Source organism: Lates calcarifer, linkage group LG21 (assembly GCF_001640805.2).
Source record: "Lates calcarifer isolate ASB-BC8 linkage group LG21, TLL_Latcal_v3, whole genome shotgun sequence".
Classification (NCBI taxonomy): Eukaryota; Metazoa; Chordata; class Actinopteri; family Centropomidae; genus Lates; species Lates calcarifer.
The window spans coordinates 22,417,452-22,442,845 of NC_066853.1; the positions used below are offsets into that span (position 1 = coordinate 22,417,452).

Below are 25,394 nucleotides of genomic sequence, written 5' to 3' on the forward strand. Positions count from 1 at the left end.
CGGGCCTTGTACACTGATTCTCACACAGGAAGATATAATATTTCATTGGCCCTATTTAGAAGTATAATATAATATATAAACCAAGCTATTCTGAATTGCCGCTGTGTGCAGCAAGAGTGGCTGACTGTTAGTTTAGTAAGTGATTTGATATGCAGTTATGCAGAGTATGCATTTAAAAGGTCAATATTGTTGATGTTTCATTTAATGGTGGGAACCACAAAATCAGTTTTGGACACTTCCAACCACAATGCTGACACGTGCAAAGGGGATACGATGCTGTCGCTAGGCGACCAAACCTTGAGTACAATTACAGATCTCTCTAGGTTTGAAAATTTCTGGAAACATTGTGATAATATAGGTACACAAGACATTTTAATGTTGAAAATTTTCATCTTATACCTTTAATGCTTGTTGTTGAAACTGACTTTGATTTGGCTCAGTCAGTGATGACAAAGACAAATGCAGAGTAAAGCTTCAGGTGCTTGTCGTGAAATATTGATTGAATTGTCTGAGAATTTTACAAAACGCCATACTGTGCTTGTGGGAGGGGGACAACACTCATCCTTTGTAATCCCTCCACATCACAGATGAAATAAAGCCTGGCAGGCACTAGAGATGTGAAGAGAATCATCATGATGACAGCTTTTCTTTGTTATTTGTGCATGATTATGCATGTTGTGTATGTATCTTAGGTTGTTAGGTTTATGTACTTGGATGTGTTTATTTGCTTTTTGAGGATCCCTCTGAACGAGACACATATGGCAGCTTTCCCATCTTTTCTTCTGTTTGTTTTTCTGGTGGTATGATGGACCCAAGGATGTCCCACACTAGGATCAGAGCAGCGCTGCATGTTGCACTCTGTGTCATACATTGACTCTCACCTGTGTCATGTTGCTCCCGTGGTGCTTGACTGGTTCAGTGATTACAGCTGTTGGCTCACACCTTCAATGACCTGGTGTTCTGCCTTACATGTCTTGTGTTCTGTGTATTTTGCCAGGTTTTCTCCCTTGCCTGAAGATAGATTGCTCCCGTCAGAAAACAAATCTCTGCAGAGGCCTCCACGTTCAAAGGTTATGACACATTAATAGTTACTACACTACTTTGGTTTATTGTGTTTTTAGATCGTGAATGCTGCACTGCTTCATTGTTAGACACTGTCCTTCTGCAGGCATGAACATTGTGATCACATAGTCAGAAATCATGCAATAATAGTGACATGTTGATTGTTTACTATCTCACCAGTGAGATAGGTTATGGCCCCCAAACACTGTCAAAAATAAAATGTTGCTTTGTTAATGTACTCATAATTGTTGCCCTTTCCACAGAGGTTAGGTTGCTGAGCTGAGATCAAGAGCACTTCAGAAGGCTGGAACTGAAGACTGAAATTTGGTTGGTTGAGTGCAGGTACCATGCCAGTTCTTTTTTTTGTTTTACCACTTCCAAAAAGCCATTTAGTTGAGCCATCTGAACCTTGAAATATGGTGAGGTAATCCAGCACAATGTAAATCCTTTCTGAACTATTTTTTTTTTAAATTATTATTATTATTTTTTGAGGATTTGAATCATCACTCAGAATACACCCACAGCTGCAAGTGCTGTTGATACTTCATCTGCTGCAGTTTTCACCATAGACCAGGGACTAGGAGCAAATGATTAATGTTTATATCCTACGTCTAAAACATTTGATAATTTTATTCAACATTAGCAACAACATATTAGCAGGCATTAGCAGTTTATTATTTGATGTCTGATATAAATGAATTGTTTTAGCCGACCATGGAACATTTTCATGAACATTTATCATTTAGATTAAAGTGCCTGCTATAAATACACTATGAATAGAAAAGTTTGAGGACAGCTGACCTTATCTGACTTTGGCTCTCTCTGTAAAGAGCTGGCTGAATGAAGTGCTGTCCAGTCATGTAGGTTGATATCAAGCTGCTAAAGTACTGGCCAGCGTCCAAAGGCTGTTCAGAGAGAAAGAGGAACACTGACAGATGGACAGGGGGGTGGGGGGTTAGAAGAAAAACTGAGGTTAAGACAATTAGTTGAGAGAGACAAAGTGAAATAGTGAAGAAGGGAAAATAGACAGATGGGCAGAGAGGGAATGAAGGGGTAGATGCAAATGCTAACAAAAAGACTGAGGATAAAAATAAAGAGAGAGGAATTTCTGTAGTATCATACGCATTTTAATCATCAGCATCCTGTCCACCTTTTTTTTTTGTGGTGTTGTCCTCTACGTCTCCTCTCCTGCCCTCCCCTCTTTCCTTTTTGTGCTATCTTTGTCTGTGTCCTCACTTCATGGACAGCGGGGGGTTTGAAACTTTCTCAGCCTAAATTTAAGGAATGTACTGTCCTTTTACCTCAGGAGCTCAGAGAGTCCTTTAAGTGTGTCACTGCTCTTTTCATGTCACCACCTGTCATACACCTGACCCATTTTGGGTGCAGAACCATTAGTTTTTAATACAGTGAAAGTGAAAGATGCACTGGTATTGACAGACAAAAAGAAATGCTCTCATCAGCAGTCGGAGGTGGGCTTGCAGGTGGTGGATTGAAAAATGACCAAAACAATTAATTGATTTGAATGGTTGCTTTTTAATTTTCTGGTGATCAGCTAATTGACTAATTGGTTAACTATTTCAACTCCAGTTTTAAAACACATATTGGTTCTCATAGGCCTTTAGAAAGCAACTGAATGCAGATGACGGGAGACATTTATAATAGCTACCACCATTATCACCATGCACAATGGAGACAAAGAACTTGGTTCTTATTACATTCAGAGCAGGATGCCCCTTTTGTCCAGTTGCCCATCAAATTGTGAGTCTTTCATAACATTAAATTACAGTAAAAATTCAAAACAAACGTTTAATCATGGCCCTTTTTTTTTTTTTTCATTTGTCAGAATTAGAAATGTTGTGAACTTGAGCATCAGTGAAGATTGAAACATGCTGGAAAACAGTGTACCTGTGATTTGAATAACAGCCTGAGCTGATGTCAGATGAGTGTTCCCATTTTAAATAACCTTGTCTATGTGACATCTGCACCTGCTCAGTGACAAAACACGGCTGTCAAGATTCAAATCAGGTAAACAACTTTGTCTCAGGTCACTTTTAATGTCATATTATTATACACTGGACTTCCTACCCAGCAGGTAGAAGGTGTGTATCTAGACTTTGATGGAAGTTTGTAAATGAAAATGATTCAAATAGAAAAAGCAATGTGTTTTGTTATAAAAGAAAAATGAAATGAACTCTGTCATTCCAAAAATTAATTATCCACCATTTTTAGATGGTAGCATCTTACCGTATTTTACAGAATAATTAGAGATGAAATGGTTAAATCGCTCAGACTTTGATAGTGAAACCACGGCAGTTACTCGCTGCCTGTTCACAGTGAAAATCACTTGTTGAGAGATCATGACTGAATAATGCAATGGTCTAAAGTAAATCTATCTTTTATTTGTGTCTTATTTTTGTCTCTATTATCTCATATGGCACCTTAAATGTTAACTATGTCATGTCCCTCAAAACCTTTTTCATGTCTCTTAAACTGCTTTTATCAACATTTTATCTCTGACTTGCGTTGTTTTCCTCTAGTCATTCCTCCAATTATTCTAAGTCCCTTCACAAATGCAGAGTAGACCTGTCTGCAGGCTGACATTGTTATTCATGAAAAATCTTCAGCTATCTCACCAGTATTTGGATGCTGATCTCACCCACCCCATATCATTTTCATTTTTGCTGTTTCTGTTCTTTATGTCTCTCTCACATTACTTAATCCTCTATGCTCACTTGAAACTGAATTATTCACTGAGTGTGTGTGCAACATAGTGTAAAGAGAGTACTGTCACCCTGGAGAATATGCGTGGTTCTGTGTTCAGTGCATAACAGCTTTGATGCCGCCTGATGGTAATTTCTCTCTCACATTTTCTCCATCGTTTTTCGGTCTCCCCCCTTTTATTACTCCACCTGGTTTCTTTCTTGTTTACCCCACCTCCGTTCATCCTTTTCACAGCACTAATAATAACAGATCTGATGTCACAGTTGCCATGGCAACCATGTGATGACTTGGCTGCTTGAATCGGCCTGGTCGTCTCGTGGCAGAGACAAAACGGAGATAAAACGAACAATCACTCATAACTAAATAACTAAGTGTAATTTCTTGTTTTGAGGTTAAGAAATTTGGTAAACTGGTTTTTTAAGTTGCTTTGACATAAAGCTTCTCAGTCAAACCCTACCCATTACCCCAGGGTTCGGGTTAGGGTCTGATTGGCAGACTGGTTCCACATCACAGATCTGTCATTTAGGATATTACCATCTCTTCTATTGTAAACCATGTGAGTCTCAGTTCTTCCCAAAGGCGTTACACTCTGGTTATTAGGTTGTTGCTCATTGAGGAGGCAAGAGACAACAAACAAGCAACTACAGAGACCAGCATCTATTATTCAGTCCTGAAGTACTGTAGCACAGTGTTCAACCATCTGTCAGCCTCAAACACCTGGTTCACCCATATATCTGTATACTGACATACACACTGCACATGTACTGATGGTGAGTTAAGTAACATCAGTGTTACCAAACACTTCCATCACGACTACTAATCTGCTTCTCTGTATTGAAATGATACATCATTATGACCAAACCTGTTCACACTGGCCTGTAATGGAATGTGTGTGTTAAACTGTTAAGCTGACCTCTTTGTTCTTAACTCCAAGCTGCTGTTGGACCCACATTAAGTAGATTTAGGCCACCTATCTGGGTCTGTAACACATCAGGATCACCACAGCAGAAACAAGCAAGCTCAGTGGTTTACTGGGTCTGATCTGTGAGCTGGGAGAAAGTAAAAATTTAGAATGGTTTAGCATGACAGCAAAGTTAGTTTTTCTGTGGGGCTGTGGTATTTGGTTTAGTGGAGCAGTGGATGTAGAACTGTTGTGTAACTATTATTAAACCACACTGTCACTGCTGGTGTCAAAGGGGCGGCTAAAAGTATTATATTCAAATGTCTAACATTTAAATAAATGTGTCTCCGTATGTTAGAAATCAGTAAAAACATGCTGTGTATACTGTCTCAGGTCTGAATATGGGACATTTTGTCATTCAGACCAGCCTTTTATGGCTTCACCTATGTCTAGAGTGTAATGTGAAAGGAAGTGGTGTGAGGAGGTCAAAACTGGCTTGTGGCTGACATCAGGCTCATCAAAAATCACATAACCATTACTATCCACTCAAGTCAAACTTAAACAGTTTGATGAGCCTATCATGAAGGACGTCCACCAGAAGCAGCATGCAGTTAGGCATTATCATGGGTAGAGATGGTTTGTGTGGAGTAGAGCTGGAACTAATACTGATTTTGAGTATTGATTAATCTGTCAGTTATTTTCTCAATAAGCCAGTTTTTTATTTTTATTTTTACAAAATTTCAAATATAATGTAACAATTACAATTAAATATAGTATGAAAATAATGACTTAAATTATTGATAGATTTTTTTCTTTTACCTGATTTTCTGTCAATCGACTGATTTATCAGCTACTTGTTTCAGTTCTGTGTTGAGTTCAGGACTTGGCTGGCTTGCTGACTAACTTGATTTGGAGTCTGTTAAGTTGCCTTACTGACTGGTCTGATTGTAGCATTAGTGGAGTCATTCAGAGGTCAGGCAGCACTGGATATGGAAAGATAGACTGGCATCATAAAAAGACCATATAAGACAGGCAGCTGTGTGTGTGTGTGTGTGTGTGTGTACACAGTAGTCATAAATCACCTGAGCAGACGTGTAGAATCACACAACATGTGTATACACAAGATATAGGTCACTGTGTATTTCTGTAAGAGTATCTGTATCTTCTGAGTTAGTTTAAGCAGGCCACAGGAATGAAATCAGGACTCCACTGCCACACACACAGACAGAGTCCTGCTGAGTCTAGTTTTATTATAAGTACATTTGACATTGATTCAAACTTTCTTCTCTCCCTCTAGGTGAAGGTTGTCTCATAGCCAAGAGTCCTGCCTTTTTTTCCCTTCATCCTCTCTCTGTCCTGTCCCTTCTTTATCCTACTACTCTCTTTCTTTCTCCCCCCTCTCTCTCTCACTCTCTCTGTCTCTGTGATGCCGGGCTGTGGGTGAGTGTATACCCGTGACCAGACTGAAGCTGGGGAAGCTAAAGGTGGTGCGGCGGCAGCTGCTGCAAAGGTACAGAGCAACACACATCGTCATTACCACTGGTCAGTGATGACGCTTACACCTCAGTGTGTCCAAAAGTTTATTTTCTAACATACAGCCTGATTTGACTTTTTAAAGTCATTATGAAAACTATTGAGTTAGCAGTCATCAGTATTTGTTCATATTTACGTAGCTTTGAAGACAGTGTGACCATCAGTTATCCATCTCTATATCTGTACTCCCCTCTAGAGGTGTCTAGCCTTTCAGTATATTTGAGTTCGTGAGAATTTGAAATTGTTTTGCCACCAATTTAAAGCATCAGGAAAAACATAAACAAGTAAAAACCAGCAGTAATATCTTTCCAAACAATGTCCTGGTTACTGAGGATGATCTACAAACTTTGCTGTGAACTGTTTTCGTGGAGAACTATTTGTTTTAAAGTACAACAGCCTACTTTCTGCGTCTGCACTGAAGGATGAGTCACAGTGCTTCTAGCTGTGCGGAGACAGCCTGAATGCATCATCTTAAGAGGGCAATTTTATCATTTTTGTGGCAAATTGGTATGACTATTGTATTTTTATGAAGTGTCAGTTGGGGTTTGGGATCATTTGATTAAATCTGAATCCAGAATCAAATCTGAATATTGAATCTGACCCATTTCTGATCCATTATCAAAATCGTTTCTGATTTAATTGGGATCTGTACACTTTGTTGATTGAGAGGAAGGAGAAGATAAAATATTCTGAGGGAATATATCTCTTACACATTGAACCAGTAATTACAACTGTCTTGCACACATTATTTTTCACAAAGTTATTGCTTCAAAAACTGGAGGACCTGGTTCAGAACCATTAGGTTGAAAAACTTTAATTTTTGCCAAGATATGAAAGATTAACAGAGAAATTACAGCTCCTGAAACTGAGACAGCTCACTTGGCTCACTGCAGATGCATCTTCACTCTGGCGTCTCTGAATGGCAGAGCAGATTTTGGGTCACATCCAACCACACCCATCAGTGATGCCTGACAGTCAGCAGCTGCTAAATCATAGAAGCTGCTATCTGAGTGTATTTCACATTGCAAATTAAAAGTGTAATGAGGGTTGATATGAGATTCATTAGACTCAAAGCTTAGTGAATTTGGATATTTCATCAACCGTGAACTAGATCCAAAATGTGCCATCAGAACAGAAATTTTACACCAGACTTTGTTCAATTTCATCTCAGTTTATTTATTTTCCAGTGCGCTGATAAAATGACTCCAAAATGAGTCTAGTCTGTTGTTTTCCGGACTACTTTATCTCTAAATAAAATGTTAATTCGGATAGACGTCTGAATGCTCTATTTAGGTAACTGATTTTAATTTAATTGGTTTATTCCTCAATGACTGTACCAGGTATGAACACCAGCCGTTTGTCTCCTGTCTGGCCGGCCTCTATGGTTGCCAATGGAGACGATACCAAAGAGCGCGGGCACAACCAGGAGAGTGCTGCTGCAGCAAGGTACCCACACACGCGTACACGTACACACACACACACACACACACACACACACACAGCACCATCTATAAGCAATGTGTTGAGTTTGGTTAGTTTGCTGATTGTGCAGAGTATTGATTCCCCAGCCAGTTTTCCTCCATCCTGCCTGCTGACTCTACTGCTTACTGCTTTTCTCAGAAAATATATCAGCACATGCTGCATATACTCTGTCAGCTGGTATCAAAATATACTGCTTCCATATGCAGTAATATGACTGACTTCCTCTGTATATGTCAGATTGTGTTGCATCAGCGAGTTGCTGTTTTGGGTATTTTTGCTATAAATCTTAAACCTCATCTCCAAACACTTTTTAAATTATAGTCGCTATGACTACAGGCTCATTAAGATATATTTGTACTGAAACTGTGTAGCTATGTAATTTGATCTAAGTATACTTCACAGATTTAGTTAATCACTCATATAAGTAAGTTAAATTACTTTCTCTGGGTAGAAGTGGGTAGTTTGACCTCTGTGTGTGTGTTACAGGTGGAGTGTGGCAGTTTTGGCCTCCTGATCCTCACCTTCTTCCTGAGTTTTGTATTCCTCTATTTCTGGAGTGAAGCTCAGAATGACTACAACGACTTTGACTGGTGGGTCACACACTGCAAGTACTGTACATACATGTTGGCAAAGTGTGTTTTTTATTGTGATGTAGAGCAGTTTTTGTCATTATGATGGGGTCAGGGGTAGCTGTCTTATATGAACTAATGAAATAAAGGAAAAAGTGAACAGATCATCTTGACAGTGAATGAATGGGACCAAGCCTTAATTCAATAATTCATAATATGCATGTGATGGCTGATGACTGTTTTTTATGTGTGTCTTCAGGTTTAACTTTGGGACTCTTGGTTTCTGGTTTCCCTGGTCTCTGGTCCTGCTGGTTGTTGCTGCTGCTCTCTTCACATACATCGCCCTACTATTGGTATGCACACTGATATTGATGATTTTCAGTCCAGTTTAAGCACTTACGCATGTATGAATGTAGAACTGAAATGAAAAAGAAGCAGACAGAAAATATATCTTTAGTATACTCAGAAATCTGAGTAAACACTCTTTGCAGCTCGGCTACAGAAGTAGACAGCTTTGATCAAAGGTTGCCAGTTCAAATCCCTGGGTGTGCTGAGAAATCCTTTGTTTATGTGGATGAGAAACACTTTGCCATGCCATTGTAGTGTTCTTGAGCAAGACACTTGGCCTTACTGCTACTGTTCTAAGCAGTGATCTCAGTAGTGGGGCTTTTTTAGCCGGTATCTGATGGAGCCCAACTTAATTGTTTGGTTGAAGTGTTGCTTTATATTTTATTTTTTCGATGTGCTTCATTTCTGCAACGTTTCTGCGCTTTGTGTGACATTCAGGAGCTTGTCTGCTTGGTGACAAATATTATGTAAGACTAATTATATAACACAGAAAAATGTACACAGATGAAGTGGAGGAGAAATCTGCATAAACAGAGTTTAGCATGCAATGGTTTTTAATGAATATCTGAACGCTGTTCAGGTGCTGGCAGTGTGTCTGCTCTCTGAAGGTCAGAGGCTTTACCTCCACTGGAGCCACAAGGTATACGCATGCACCCACCCACCCCCACACACACACACACATAAAGACAGTTCTTTGTATTTTTGCATTCCCTCTTGTTATAAGTTGTTCTAAGATGCATTTTCTCGTTCTCCTCTTTTTGTGTCAGACTGGCATCGTGGTGACATTGGCGTTCTCCGTCACAGCCACTGCCATCCTGTCTGACCTCTGGAGCAAAGAATGGAAGACTCTTCTCCTCTCTTTGCAGGTTAGCCAACCCTGACACACCAGCCAGTCACATGAGAGGAATACAGGATGTTTTTTTATCATTTGCAAAACAGTGTGTTAATACTATGTCTATTTTTACTGTGTTTATACAAACTGTAATTTGTGCTTTATATTTTGAATCAAATATTTGAGACTGTACTGACATTTTGGCCAATCTCTTGTCTTTGTCTCTGTCTTTCTCTTTCACTTTTTATCTTCAGGTGACAGCACCTTTCCTCCATGTGGCTGCAGTTTCACTAATGGCGATTCTCTCCTGGCCAATAGCATTACATTTCTTCCGCATGAACAAGAGAGGTAAGCAAGCTGATGAGTGTTTATCTTTTATTAGAAATGAGGTGGGTGTTTGTAAGAAAGTCCAGTTGTAGTAGTTCCAGATGTATCTCGTTAAGCATTTTATCTGCTTATCTGTATTTGTGGCTTAGTCACCTGTTCCAGGAGAAATATAATTACATAATTATGATATATATTATATTTTCTATGTTTAGAGTACTTATTATAACTTAAACAAGTATTAATATCTAAAACCTGTTTAGAGTGTTCACCCTCATTGAGTGGTCTTAATTGGTATATTTTACTTTTTTAAAATCTTAATCCAGACCACCAAACATCTTAGCCAGTCCCCTCAGGTCCCATTGTACATCGAGATACTTGATGTTTGGGAATGTTCAAGAGAAAGAGAGAGAGCTGTCCTTGACATATAGCAGTAACTGGAGGGAAGAAAAGGCTGAAAGACCTTGTTGAAATGACATATTGACTGATTGCTGGCAGACAGTGCAGGGTTTCCAGTCTAATAGCTTCAGTTGTTGTAGTACTGAGCTGCTCCGCCCAGCGGGAATACAGCTATACTGAAATCAAACATACCCTTCAGCAGCATGACGCACTTGTCTGATTATACAGCTGTAGACCTCCCTGTCATCCTTCCTTCACCCTCTCCACCTCCCTTTAACAGAAAATCAATGTCTCATTTTCCTGCTTGATTTTGCACCCCTCTCTTTGTCTCTCTGATGCATTCTGTCTTCTTTCATTCACTTTAATTTGCTGCTTTCTGTTTCTTTTAACTCATCTTGTGGTCACTCCTGCTGTCCTGCATCGTGTCTGACTCTCCACTGAATGGCTTTGACCTCTGTGTCTCTCTGTGTCTCTCTTCTCTCTTTGGTCTCCATGGGTACTGTCCCTGGTTGCCATGGTGATTCAGCAGGTAGAGTGATGCTGAGTCATGTCGGGGGTCTCTCCTGGCAGGAGGTAATGGAGAGAGAGATTTGCCAAAGAACAGGATATGAGATAGCTCCCCTCCCTGTCTGTGCTGTATTAAGATGAACACTAACCCAAGCCTGGATGAGGAGAGAGTTGATGGGTTAATTTTGCAGTTTTAATTAATGGGTATTAAAATGTGAGAGGGGAGCAGTGCTGGGCTTTCTTTCTTTCTTTCTTTCTTTCTTTCTTTCTTTCTTTCTTTCTTTTTCTCTCTCTCTCTCTCTCTCTCTTTCTTTTTTCTTTCTTTCTTTTCCTGTCTTTCTTCCATTCATTCATCACACTTTGTAACATTCAGAGTCCAGCAGGACTTGTGTTTATCCTCTATTATCAGCTTTTTAACAGTTGGTCAATAGTTTGGGCGGTATTGTTAGCCAATCAGTGCCAACATGCCAGCTGTACTTGTGTCTGTGCTGAGCCTTGCTGGGATTCTTTCTCAGTGAGAGGTAACAGTATGGAGCCTGACAAAGAGCACCTGCTGACATTTCAAACCAAGCAGGGCTCCTCTCTCTTTCTTTTAATGCTCTGGTTACCTGCAGCAGGACAAAGAAGATAATCAGTTTAACTATTATCGGTCACCTTGTGTTTTAGTGATGTAAGCAGACAACCACTTTCAAAATTTAACTACTACTACTTCTATTCTTGACCAAATACATACAAGACATTTCCACATACATTCACTGTAAAACAAGCTTTTACAAATCAACATATATTTAATGAATGTTTCCAGTTTTATGTTTGAATGATTTTCTCAATAATACCAGTCCTAGTCCTAGATTGGTCAGTCTTACCAGGCAGATTTGCCTTCTAACCAGGCAGCCGTCATTCAGCTGTTTCCCATATGGCTGCTGTTCAGCACCAGACCACCATGCTGATCCTATCAGGAAAGATTGAGTGTATATTATCCTGATTTTTCTACACTAGGATACTCCTACTACTTGAATGTGTATCTGTTGATATATGGATATGTTTGCTTGTGCATGGCATAGACCCGAGTTTTAAAAAAGAAGAGAACAAGTAGCAAAGTAAAATTCTGTATTGTCCTGGAGTCCTGAAGTCCTGGAGTGAAAAAAAACCCAAATATCTTGTATTTAGTGATTAAAAAAGATAAATAAGTTAATGTAATGTAATACTGGTATCTTTGTGTTGTTGTGTTTTCTCCAGTGCGTCAGGTTGCTGTCCTAGGTCTTTACCTGTCCGTGCTGTTCTCTCTCTACCTGGTCCCTCTGGGAATGTACTCACCCTGCATTAAAGAAGCAGGAACGCTGGGACCGGCCCCAGCACTCATCGGACACAGAGGTGCTCCAATGGTAAGACTGAACTGAATCGTGACAGCTGGACTTGTCTCAATTCTGTGTCAAATTTGTGTTTTACTACTAATTTTGACTTTTCTGTTGGCTATGATAATATTCTAGTCCTCAACTTCAGTGGTGAGATCTGGAGATGGACAATGTGTGTGTTTCTAGCTGTGTGTGTATATGTGCATTGTTATTCATCAGTGTGGGAATGTTTTTGTCTCATTGTGTGTGTGTGTTATTCCAGCTTGCTCCAGAAAATACAGTGATGTCATTTGAGAAGGCAGTGGAAGCTGGAGGAGAAGGACTGGAGACTGATGTCACGATCAGGTATTAACTCTTCTCACCTGTGTGTGTATATGTACCTGTTGGACCATTTATTCTTGTAATACTAAACAGTAATAAATAATAATGAATAAATACATATTTTGGTGCTCTCTAAGGTTTGTCATCACCATTGGAGGCCATTGCAGTTTATTAATTCGTCTTTCAGCTGCAGAACTGGATAACCACAGTCTAGTGCCATTATTTTGCATTATTGTTCTGTAAGAAAGGTTTGAAAACAGAATGGGGGGGCATTATAGTCCCACCTTTAAGCTGGCAGCAGAGGTAGTCATTGAGCTGAATCAACATCTCTGTAAAAGGGACTGATGCCAATGCTTTTCTGTCACATGTCATGTCATGCATGAGATTGCGTCATGCTGTCACGCTATCTAAAATCACACATGGAGCGGCATTATGCTGGAATTGTCTGGTTCAATGTGGAGTGATTTCTGTTTTTTTGTGTTCATGGATTTATACAAGTGATCTGTCATCTCTATGTAAAAAAAGTACATCACTGAGTAGATGATCCCACTTATACCACAACCACCTGCACCAAAATGCCATATGTTGTGAAACTTAAAATATCAGTATCAAATCAAATATCAATTCATTCATATCCTTTGATTATTAAGTTGTAACTTTTAATATCAACTTTTCTCTTCTAAAGATCAGGAAATGTATTTATTGTGCCCTATTGAGCAACATGCATTTTAAAATTTACAGTCACAATTCTTTCAAGGTCACCCAACTGAAATGATCACATCATTAGCAGTATTTAATAACTCAAGAGTTCACAACATGTTTTCATGCTGCTGAAATTATCAGAGGAGCAGTTGGGCAACAGTGAACTGATGCTGAGTCTGTGCCTTGGTGCTAATTATACAGATCAGATGCTAGCGTGCTGCCCTCAGCGCTAAGGTGATTACTGCCATGCTAATCCAGTTTCCCATTAGCCCTCCTGTTAGCCCACGGATGGTGGTTTAGCACACTGAAAACAGAGGGATTAGTTGCATGGCATGAATCAGAATTAGCAGGTTAGAGTAAGCCCATGCTGTTGGTGAGTCTGGTAGTTCCTGTGTGTGTAAAAATGAGATGTTAGTGTGCATGTGTATTTATGGGCATGCACATAACTGATATCACTCTTGTGCTTAAACAAGATGACAAGTTTGCTTGTCTGTGTTATTCATGACTCAGATAGATGGCTTTATGAAAGCCAGTTTTGAGTGTTTTGGAGCATCAAATGCTTACTGGTGACTTAAATCATTCTCTCTCCATCTCCCCTCACTTGCTCTTTTGTTCATTTTTGTGACCTGTACTTTCTCTTGCTTACTTCCTGATTCCCCACCGTCTCACTTAAATATTTTCCAACTCTATCTGTAGTTATGATGGTGTTCCTTTCCTGATGCATGACTCAACTCTGAGGAGAACCACTAACGTTGCTGAGGTTTTCCCAAATCGAACACACCTTGATGCCTCCATGTTCACCTGGGCTGAGCTACAGCAGCTGAATGCTGGCGACTGGTTCTTATCGGTGAGACTAAAAAACACACACTCTGTTATGGTAATGTTGAGGAAAGACGTGGAAATAGAGTGCAGTGTGAATCAGGCTCATTGTTGCCATTTTATAGTACTGATTATTACTGGAAAATAACCTGGTCTTTTGAAGGTGACAGATCATTTTAACTGATTCTCACATATCTGAGGTCACCCATGCACCTTAAATTTGTTGTATTTCCTTCCATGAAAGGACACATACTGGGACCACTTTATTAATATCCTATACATTATTTATATTATACTTTTTTCTATGATTTTTTTTTTCCAAATGACTAAGCATATTTTTTCCACATCACTCTCTTACAGAGGGATCCATTTGGTACAGTGTCGTCCCTGTCTGAGGTGGACCGTTTGCAGGCCCAGAACCAGTCTGTTCCCTCACTGGCCCAGTTTCTGGAGGTAGCAGCCCGTAGTGGCAGACTAGTGCTGTTTGACCTGCGTAGGCCACCACATGGACATCCCTACAGTCAGTCATACATTAACACCACTCTGCATGTGGTGCAGGCCCACATCAACTCCTCACAGGTAACCATAAAGAAATTCTCAATTTGACAGTGAAAAGGTGACATAGAACTGAATTATATAATGTATCTCTGGGTTTGTTTGTTGTACGACTTAGATGATAATCGATGAATAGTATTCAGTAGTATTCAGTAACCTTGAGCAGTTGTTTTTATGCTTCCGCACAAGCAACAACTGTGTCTTGAGGAAATTTCTTCAAATTTGGAACAAATGCTCATTTAGACTCAAGGATGAACTGATTAGAATTTTGTGGTCAAAGGACACTGAGATCTCACAAAAATCATTTTTGGCCATAACTCAAGAATTGTATACACTGATTATGATAAAAATACACTTAATAGCTTTTATTTACCATATATTATGAAGCTGGACAGATATGGGTATAAACTGCAACTTGACTGGTCAGTCAAGGCATATTCTGATTTTATTTATTGCTGTTATATTATTGCTGTAAGTGGTGAAAAAATATTTTGTGTGCATATCTGGATGTGTGTGTGTGTTTGTAGGTGCTATGGCTGCCGTCTGAGGATAGGGAGTTGGTTCAGGCTATGGACCCAGAGCTGCAGCAGACCTCTGGAGAAAAAGCTTCTATTCAGGAACTGACAGATGGCCACATCACCAGACTGAACCTACACTACAGCACCATGTCTCAACAACAGATCAGGTACACACACACATGAATTTATTAATGGAGTAATAAACGTCACGGTATCAACAATATTTTAGGAAATTTAAAGCAAAACGTGTGATTTCTGCAGCCATGTAACAATGATTCATGAAGAATTTACAGCAAACACACTGAAAATCAAGTTTTTAACCCTGCTGACATGTCCATATGGTGTTTTTTATATGTTAAAAGACATATAATGAACAGTATTTCCATCTTTGTGTTAGAGTTAGAGTTAGAGTTAGAATTAGGTTTACGTTGGGGTTAAACATTCAGTAGGGATGATTAACATTAGAGTAAGGGTAAGGGGCTGTGGAGTGTACTATGTCAGTGATGGGACCTCACAAAGATTGGTATACGTGTGTGTGTGTGTGTGTGTGTGTGTGGGGGGTGGGGGTGGGTGGGTTATGTAATTCAAGGTACAGGTGACCACCACGTTCTCAGCCACTCCATCTTGTTGTCAACCCTAGGGAAGTGAGAAGAAGATGAGAGGAGGACGACTAGGGAGGTTGAGGGCAGGTTGGTGTGAAGGTCATGGCAGGAGTGAGGAGAGAGAAAGGGGAGAGACAGGAGAGTAACAGAGGAAAGAAAAAAAACCTAGGTGAAAAGAAAGTTATTCAGTGGAGGAGAGATTTGGTGAGAATCATAGGAGGGCAGAGAGAAAGAAGTGAGGAGAAACAGTGGAGGAGGTACAGGACAGGCTAGAGATGGGAGAATACATGAGAGGAGGTGCTTCAGAGAAGAAGAGGCGAAGAGAAGCTGATAAGTAGTACAAGAGAAACGAGTGGGAGCTACTTGAACATAAACAGAAACTGTGGGAGAACAATCTGGAAAGAAAGAGGCATATGGATGAGTGATTCACACTTTGACAGGTTTTACACAACACTGTTAACATTGATTCATATTCACTGTAATGTCTCATCAAAACATGGGAATATCAGCTTTGATGGCACTGTATTTGTCACCAGCTAGAGATGGCTGTTGGGTGAATCATGTCGTTACATTGTGTGATAAAATTTGTGCTCATAAGACGTCATAAGCCTTTTTTTGATTATCATCATCAGAGCATGGTGTTTAAAGCTTATGGTCAAACTTAACATGATGATTCTTTTATAGTGTAACTGTGTAGCAATTTACTGATAATTAAAGAATTTCCTCTGACTCTGATGGACAAACTCCAGTGTATAAATACTGGGGTTGTGTATCACTCAAGACATTTTTAAGTACAGCTAATGGTATTTAACTTAGCTACCAGTTCATTAACATTACTTCATCTTTTTATGTCTCAGTTTTTAGTGTTTTAACTGGCATAGAAATAATAAGTTCTTCATGGTCAGGTATATAGATTTTTTTGTATGGAGGAGAAAAAAGCACCGGTATTGAATAGGCACTTGGTACCTGAGAACTGACCTTCAATGTGACACCACAGTCAGAAACCAGAGATAATAACAAGATTATAAAACTCCAGGTTGTATAATCTGGCAAAGAATAATTTCCTCTTAGGTCTGATCTTCCTCATAATAGAAAATCAATGTCTCTGAATCTCTCTCTCTCTCTCTCTCTCTCTCTCTCTCTCTCTCTCTCTCTCTCTCCCTCTCCCTCCCTCTCTCTCTCTCTCTCTCTCTCTCTCTCTCTCTCTCTCTCTCCCTCTCTCTGTCTCTGTCTCTGTCTCTGTTGTCTCTCTGTTCTCACTCATCCCCTGCCTGTTTTTCTGTCTCGCTCACTCTGTTCACCTTAGCAGAAGATCATTAGACTTTCAAAGGATGCTTTCATCCCACACAGTGTGTGTGTGTGTGTGTGTGTGTGTGTGTGTGTCTGTGTGTGTGTGAGAGAGAGAGTTGAATTTAATACTGCTATTGTGATAAATTACACCTCTCTCTTTCTCCTCCCACCCATCTCCCCACCCCTCTCTCTCTCCTCAGTAAGTACCAGTCAGTGAACATCAGTACTAACCTGTATGTGATCAGCCAGCCGTGGCTCTACACTCTGGCCTGGTGTGCTGGAGCTCAGTCTGTAACCACCAACTCCATCCACGTGCTGTCCAGCATAAACAAGCCGCTCTTCCTCATGGTGAGCAGATTCAACTCTCCAACTCTATTATCAGATATCATTTTCCTGGCTGTCTTGAAAAAGTTTCATTATATTCCTTAAAGGTTAGTTTAGTTTGGCTGCATGTAGCTCAATCTGTGATCTTAGCATTCAACATATTACTGCATTGTTCTACCATTATTTTCTTTTCCCTTTAAGTCTGCTGTCCTATCTGTCAGGGTCCTATCCTAGCTGTGCAGATATTAGATAAAAACATTTTTGTCACTTCAAATAAATTGCAGTTGCTAGAAATAAAAACAGATTTTTACTTTAAGGTCTGTGTTGGTTACAAAACTGAAGTAAAAGACACATAATTATGTAAGGAGGTAGTCCACTTCAGTGGAGTTATAGTATTTTCCACAAACTTTTATTTCCCTCAGTTTTGACAATGCGTCTGTGGCTGCAACTCAAGCTTCTTTTGCAGCCTAGCTAGCCTACTGAAATGTTGAGGCATCTGTTTTTTTGTTATAATCTGTTTGTGATACTTAACAGATGATCAGATTTGTTTAGAAATAGTAACTGTGAAATGTTTGAACAAATCTTTCTCTATTTATCTGTGACAAAGACGAAAAAACGTGAGAGAGAAAATGTTGTAATCCAATCCAATGAGATCAAAACTCCTGTTAGAGTGAAAATTGGCAACGCTTAGTTACAACTATTAGTATTTCCACATCACATACTTCATGCTGTATTAAAGGAGTTATAACTCACAATGACCACACTGGCTGTTTTCATTTGAATTGTAAGTTTCCAAGCACACAGCAACTCTGATCATGACGGACGGCTCAGAATATTCCAGTGAAAACAACAGACTTGCATATTTACATTTTAGACATCTAGAATTTTCTCTCATCCGCCATGATTTTCATTCAGGGGGCAGGTAGGAGGCTCTGTATCAGGCTGAAAATCTCTTCAGCAGGTGTCGTGGGTGATTGAAGATTGAGTCTTTGACCTTTTGGTTACATAAATGTTCTCCCTCAGCACCTGCACGTCTGTGTAGATTCAAATGAGTTTTATCAAGGTTTTAATATGTGTGTTCAAGTCTAAGCACAATACTTTATGGTCTCTACTAAGTGGAAAAATTATATTCATGTTCACACTCTTCCAGGAAATGTAATCAACCCTCTCTCTCCCTGTCTCCAGACTCCGGAGGAATATAGTCTAATGTGGATTCTGACTGATGCTGTGTCTGCCTTCCTAATCATCACCATTTTCATATTCCATTGGTGCGTAGACTCACACACATACACCCACAGTTGCTCTCATAATTACTTTCCCCTGTTAATTGTAACGTCTGGTGTTGGGGTGGTGAGGCTGCGTAGAGCTGAGTCATCCTGGCTGCCGATGAGATTTTGTTATTAATATGTAATCTGAGATGTCACTGCAGCCAGCAAATATGTCTTTGATGAATGTTAGGATGGAAAATGTGTATGAGTGAAAGATGAGACAGAGATGACACAGACAAAACACAGGAATGCTAGCTGGGTTGTGAGGGCTGATTTATGTTTCAACCTGGCACTCATTGATGTAGTACTGGCTAGCATTTGTATCAGTTCTAATACTTTTTTTCATGCTGAATTGCAGAGATAGTGTGACACTACTAGACCGCCCTGAGTTGGAGTCCATCACAACAAAATTAGTCAGACAAGAAAAAAGTACAGATTAACCTGAAAGAAGTGAACATACCAACACTGCTCATTATATTGTTCAGATTTAAGATTATTTATTTCTCTAAGCACAGTTTTTCATTTATTGTTGAGTTGGTTTTTCAATAAGTCATGGGAAACTGATGAATGCTTTGGGAATTCTCATGAACAGCTTTCTCAGTAATAGATCAGGTCAGTAAATTTGGCTTGTTTAGTGCCCAGCCAGTATGCTTCAACAGAAGTGCTCGTTGGACGGTTGAATAGCTTCGGAAACTCCCCCCCGCACTGCACCTTTTCAGTATCTCCTTTAGAGGGGATGACAATTTCTACTACTTTTCAAATTTCGTGGTGGTGGTGTTTGTGATGTTGGTGAGATTCTTCCCCTCCTGCCAGAACAGACCTTTCAACAGAAAGGGCTGGATATTTTTTCCTGGCCTCCTCTGTGGTTTTATTTTTACTGTTTTTGTTTTCCCCACACCATCTCTTTTATCAACAGTACCTCTTTTCTCCCTTTTATACCCAGATTTTAGTCAACACTCACCTGGACTCACTCACACATGGCAGCCTACACACACACAAACACACCCCCACACCCTCATTAATGCCGAGTGTACACATCAAAGCAGTTACAGTGGTACACATGGCTGTTTCAAAGCACTCTGCTAAACACAGAAGCACATTAACACACCTGGTTATTCTCTGCTCCTCTGATTTTTGTGTGTGTGTGTGTGTGTGTCACAGGTGGAGAGAGAGAGGCCTGCCCTTCTGGTCCGGCAGCCGTCAGACTCACGAGAATGGACCATACAGCAAGTTCAGGACAGGTATGAGAATATTTTTCTTCTCTCTTTGTTGAGGCTTGTGTATCTACACTGTGTCATTGTGGATGAATGTAAAACAAGAGTATCTAATGTCTTGTCTCCATCCTGGCTGATATTAATTGCGTATACTGTGGTTTTGGGTCTTTATTGATGAGGGAGTTAGCCACAGATTAGGATATCTTGTCTCATTGCTCGAGTGAAAGAATGGTAAAAAGCATATAAACTATTATATACTATAAAGCTGGATACTTAAACAAGAGGATGCCAATTTTCAAAAGCTGGTAGTGATAATACAGACTCACTTGTAGCTAACCCTAACCCTTTGTTCTGAACATGCAAAGATGCCATTAATATTGATCTTGGCTGTGGCTCAACCAGCAGAGACAAGACATTATTTTATGACTGCCATCTTTGCATGCAGTGATTTCCCTGCTGTATGTGTTGTGTCTGTGTTATGTGTGTTGTGTGTATCAGACTCTTCAGAGGTCATCTGTGTTCACTGGAGCCCCCTTCACTCTGATCCCCCTGCCGGAGCACTCGTCTCCCTCCCCTTGGTCTTCAACCCATGACAGCCTGCATGTCAGCCCTGCATGCCAACCCTTCAGAAACCTTGTATGATCCCTGAACCCTGTTTGAATCCTCTTTGAAACCCACATAAAGCTCTGTGAAACTAGAGAGCTCATAGTGAAACTGTGGAGCTTAATCCCAACCCTCATATATGTTTCTTGTGTACGATTACCGTGAGCCCTGTCCACTGTCCATTACCCACAATGCTCCTTAGCATGTTAAGTTATAAATTCTAAACTCTTTGGCCTTTTCCTCACTTTGCAGAGCTGAGTGACGTGTGGTCCGTTTCCAGCGTCAATGTGCGGCCCGATCTGCGGAGCACGCCCAGTTCACCCACCACCCCTCACCTGCCCACCATCACAGAGGAGTGACTGGAGGAGAGAGAGACGTACAGAGAGACAGAGAAAGACAGAGAGAGAGAGGCAAGAAAGAAAGGTGGAGATAGTGAGAGATGGGGGGGAAAGTACTTGTTTAGAGAGAGTGAGTGTTGATGCCCCTGAAAACTTGTATTGAAAAACATCAATGGTTGAGTTAACACTCAAAAATTACATATGCTTTGATTTTAATTCAGTATTGCTAAATTTGTAATATAATCTTTTTTTCAAATTAAGCCCTGCCACACTTCAAAAAGAGTCAGAGAAAACCACTCACAGTAAGAAGCTGATTTCAAGGCCTTTAAATAGAAGAGAAAAAATAATAATGGATGTTCAAAAATTGGGACAAAGTGACAGAGAACAGAACAGTAAAAAAGAACAAGTCAAGTAAGAGACAGCAACCTCTTGTCTTTCTCCACTTCCTCTGTCATCCTCTCTCAGTCTGTGGGCCAAAATGAACTACTGAACCAAACCTCATTCGCTGATCTGCCATCAGTGACAGAGAAGAGAGATTCTGGACATGAGCCCGGGAGCACCAGTGTCCATTTCCATACTGTAATCTCATAGATGCCATTAAAATGCCGGGGCAGTGAGGACAGTTAAACACTAGCCCAGAGGCTGACATGCTTGAAAACATTTTCACCCCTGGTCATTCAACACCACCAGCTTATCTCAACAACGCAAGATGCAAGAAACTAAACCTCACAAAAGAAAGAAGAAAACAATGAATATATACTGCTGTAGTAACGTGAGTTGCTTTCACTCTTTCTGTCTTGTGTTTCTAGTTGATAAAAACCAGATTTCTGACAGAAAGAGCTGTGGAGTCAGGGTGAAGCTCCGAGGGAGTGAAAGCTGATGGTGATGGAAACTGTAACTTCAGAGCAGGAGACATCTGGACAGTGATAAAATGGGCTCTGTGTTTCTTCTGTATGAAATATACTTTTTCATTTTCAGCTCGATATCAGGTACATCAGACCAAATCTTAAACCATGTCTTAAATTTTAATCTCTGCTTGTCTTTGAGTTGTTGGATGCAGTGTATGAACTGTACACTGTTTGATTGACAGAATGAATGTAAACTCGAGGCTTGAGACGGTATTGTTAGTTACTATTTCTGTTTGTACTAAAGTGAATGTATTATAAAGTGGGGCCATGTTTCTCAAAAGCATATGAGAAATCTTCTGGCTGGGTCATTTCACTTTGGCTACAGATTTGTGCCAAATGTTTGCTCAAATTCGAAAAAGATGCTTTTGAGAAACCAGACCTTGTACTCTCTTTACAAGGCAGTGAATACAGCATCTGCTTTTTCCTCAAATATACGCACAAAGTCCTTTCTGGAAGTATGACTATATATATTTCATCTATGCTACACTCTCCTAACTTTATCTGGTTTTAGATTTGAAATCCAGAGTGTCTTGTTACAATTTTTCAGGTGTGAAATCCATGAGGTTAGGGGCCTTGATTTTCTGAGGGGTTTTGCCAGTTTCCTGCATGGTGTTGGAGATGAAGCAGGACATGCTGCAGTAAGTGCCATTAAAAAGATTGTGGCTTTGTTTTCATTATGTAGAGTCAGAATAATCTTGTTCACCCACGCACAGTAAATGTACAGGACTTTATTTGACAGATCTCCTTGGATGCACATAATCTACAGGTATCAGTGCAACGCTGTTCACAGTGGGCCGCTCATTACATTTAACCTACAGCCTGAATCCATGTTCACATTATTTTACCCAACTATTCTTTCATTTAGTGTTTAATATCCCATTCTAGGTCATTCTGAGACTTGGACTTTCAAGTTCAGGATTTGTTGGATTTTTGCTGTTGGTCTCAAGTAGACTTGAAGTTGCCCTGTCTTTGTCTGTGTGTGTCCTGTACCATCTTTCGGTCTAATGTTGGACTCACACAGGCCTGGCTGTGGTCTATCTAACTGAGGTGGTGTTGATACATGTTTGAAGACAGATTGTGAAGTTTCTGGAATATTTATTTTGTCCTAAAAAACTTAAACGCAACATGAGACGCAACATGGGATTGTGGTCCATTGTGGTCAAAAAGAAAAAAAAAAAAAAGAAACAGTGCTAATACGATCTAAAAGTACAAAGTTAAATCATTACAATGCAGAATCTCATGACTGTGTAAGACTACAAATGCAACCAAGCAAATTAATGTACTGTATTGTATTGTAATATGAATATGTGGTTAGCATTTAGTTTTACTGTATTTGTGTTCCTGTTGAGAATATAGTAGCTGATCTGTTGGGTAGGCTAAGCATTTTAGCTACAGTTATCAATCATTATAGCTGCACAGCCATATTTATTCTATTGAATATGATGTTTCCAACAGTAAGACTGTTGTCTGGTGTCAATGCAGCACTGTTTCGGAGATGGATTGCATTTCCAGCTTTGCATGTGTTGAATTTATCCGGCTTTTGTTTTATAAATGCTTTCTTGAAGTGATACTTAAAATGTTTTTGGTATCAAATTCTCAGCTCATGTAGACTTAAATGGTGTCTGTTAAGAGATTTCCACTGGTTATTAATGTGATGAAATGTTTTCATTTGAAAACAATATCCTAACAACCATAGAAACATCTGTATTTCCCAGAACACAGTCAGGTAAAAAGGCAGCACTCCAGAGGTCAAAAACACCATGCTCTGATGACCGCCTGATGTGCCGTCTTTTTCCTGACCTCAGTTTTGGGAAATACAGACATTGTTGTGTTGAAAGGCAGAGCACCCAGCTGCAGTTCAGTGCAGGAGAGGTGCACCCATTTCCCCTTATGAATTCATAGAAATTTCTCAAACCCCTACACTCCACTGTATAATACACTTCTGCACTACCCGGCTGTACATAGTGTCACATACTCTGACCAAACTCTGGCTATGTTATAAATAAATCTTAGCAACATAACATGGAAGATAGAAGTTGTAGTCATAATTTGACAAAACAGGTGTTGGAACATACTGAGCATGCAGATGAACAGCAGAGAAGTGGGCAACATGACAGCAGAAACGATAGCTTTCATTTTATCTCTTAGCAAGAGGTCTTATCAGGCATCCTGAAAGCAGAGGTTTAACCTCAGGCTCTGTTTTTGCATCTCAATCTTAATATTTAAGACAAACATTTGGTTATGCTATGACTGTATTAGACTATTGTCACGTACAGGCAACCCTTGCATGCTGCTCTGCACGTTATTCCAGGAAAGATAATGCAAGCAAACCTAAATTAGTGCATTCAAATCATAAAGAAGAATCTAGAGGAAAGCCACATAAGGACAATCAGTGATAATCAGAGGAAATGTTAATGACACCAAATAGTTGTCAGGCCCACAAACTGTAAAAAAAAAAAAAACTTCCCTATTGGAGCTAAATAACTTCTCATTGCTCACTTCAGACTGATGAACAAAATTACTTTGTGCATGTAAAGTTTTTCTTGTTTCTTAGCAGAACTAAAGTGCAAGGCTTTGTTTGATGATGTCTTATTTTCTGACCCAGTCATCATGAGCACAACACAGAGTACCTGCTTTACTGTCTTGATGCCTGTAATAATGCGCTATAGATAAAAAATGTGGTTTTTAACGGAGTACGTTTAAAGTCAGTGCCCATGTCAGGGAATAATTAAATGGAGAAATGAATTTTACTCAACTCCTTATTAAAGCAGAGTTTTAGATTTGGCTGCAGAAGTGGAAGTGGAGTGATTTAGGATTTATGGCTTGATACTGGAAGGAGGATTTGGGCCTGGGTTAGCCATGTGATTGGTTTGTACCCTGACACATTGGCTGTTGTTACACTTGTACTTTACACATGAATTGTATTATGATCCCAATTACACCAGGGTGCCCAAAAGATTTGTTGTACCAGTAATACAACGAAATTACACTGAAATAATGAGGTCCAGCATCAACTGTCAACATCTCTAAAAATAATGTGGACACAGGCTCACGTCAGTGGTGCTGTATAAATGCTCAACATTGTTTTTTTGCTTTAGAAAAATAACAAATAATGTGGGTATAATAGACCAGTCTATAATTGTCCAGATGCCATTATTTCAAATGGTTAGATCCCTGTAGCATTTTACATTTTGTGCTTTATTGAACGACTATTTTTATTTTACAGAAGCGTTCACAATTTTTTTTTTTTTTTTTTTACTGTAACTTTTCTCTGATTGTAAATGCTACTGTCATCTGGTATTAAAACATTAGAAAAAAGTATTTGGTTGTTGGTACCACTGTCTGTGGAGGTTGTCATCATCATCAGCCTTTAAGCTTTTAATACCTAAAGTGTAAAGACATTGTGAAAGCTTGTATAGTTTGTTGGGGTGAATTTAAAAACACGTTTTTCCATGATGCAAATCACTGACTGACTGTGAGCTACACCTCTGCTACTGCACCTCATTTCATTGCTGTGTTATTGATGTGGCTATTTATTATTAAGTGGATTTAGTAGTAACAGGGCTTGATGTAAAGAAAGCTCTTGGATTCTTCTTATCAAGTGTTAAAAGTGAAGTTTGACCTACTGAGCTTGTGTCTGTGTTGGTAGTTATCTGTGTCAGTGCACATGCATAGTATTTACAACATGGCAAACCATGGAACTGGAGCTGAAAAGTGTGGTAAAGCTTCTCAAAAGAAAATGATTTAATGCTAGCAGGAAGTTTGTAACTTTACAAAGTTACTTACATAACTGTGATTTTTATGAACGTATATAACGTCAAGAAAAAATATGTGAACCCTCTGGCAATTCCAAGGATTTATCTCAACATCCACACTATACATTCTTTTTATATGAATTT

The 25,394-nt window shown here is 39.6% G+C and overlaps 1 protein-coding gene across 1 annotated transcript; it reads left to right on the forward strand.

Moving 5' to 3' along the window:
* Positions 1 to 6,111: 6,111 nt before the first annotated feature.
* On the forward strand, positions 6,112 to 24,816 carry gdpd4a (glycerophosphodiester phosphodiesterase domain containing 4a; the record flags this gene model as incomplete). Its single annotated transcript, XM_018684000.2, has 16 exons — positions 6,112 to 6,194; positions 7,558 to 7,663; positions 8,186 to 8,289; positions 8,528 to 8,621; positions 9,197 to 9,256; positions 9,384 to 9,482; positions 9,703 to 9,796; positions 11,918 to 12,063; positions 12,296 to 12,378; positions 13,753 to 13,903; positions 14,236 to 14,454; positions 14,958 to 15,115; positions 17,041 to 17,188; positions 18,350 to 18,432; positions 19,594 to 19,673; positions 20,502 to 24,816. Coding segments are annotated over 16 exons (1,815 nt in total), but the record flags the coding sequence as incomplete, so codon positions are not given.
* Positions 24,817 to 25,394: the final 578 nt, after the last annotated feature.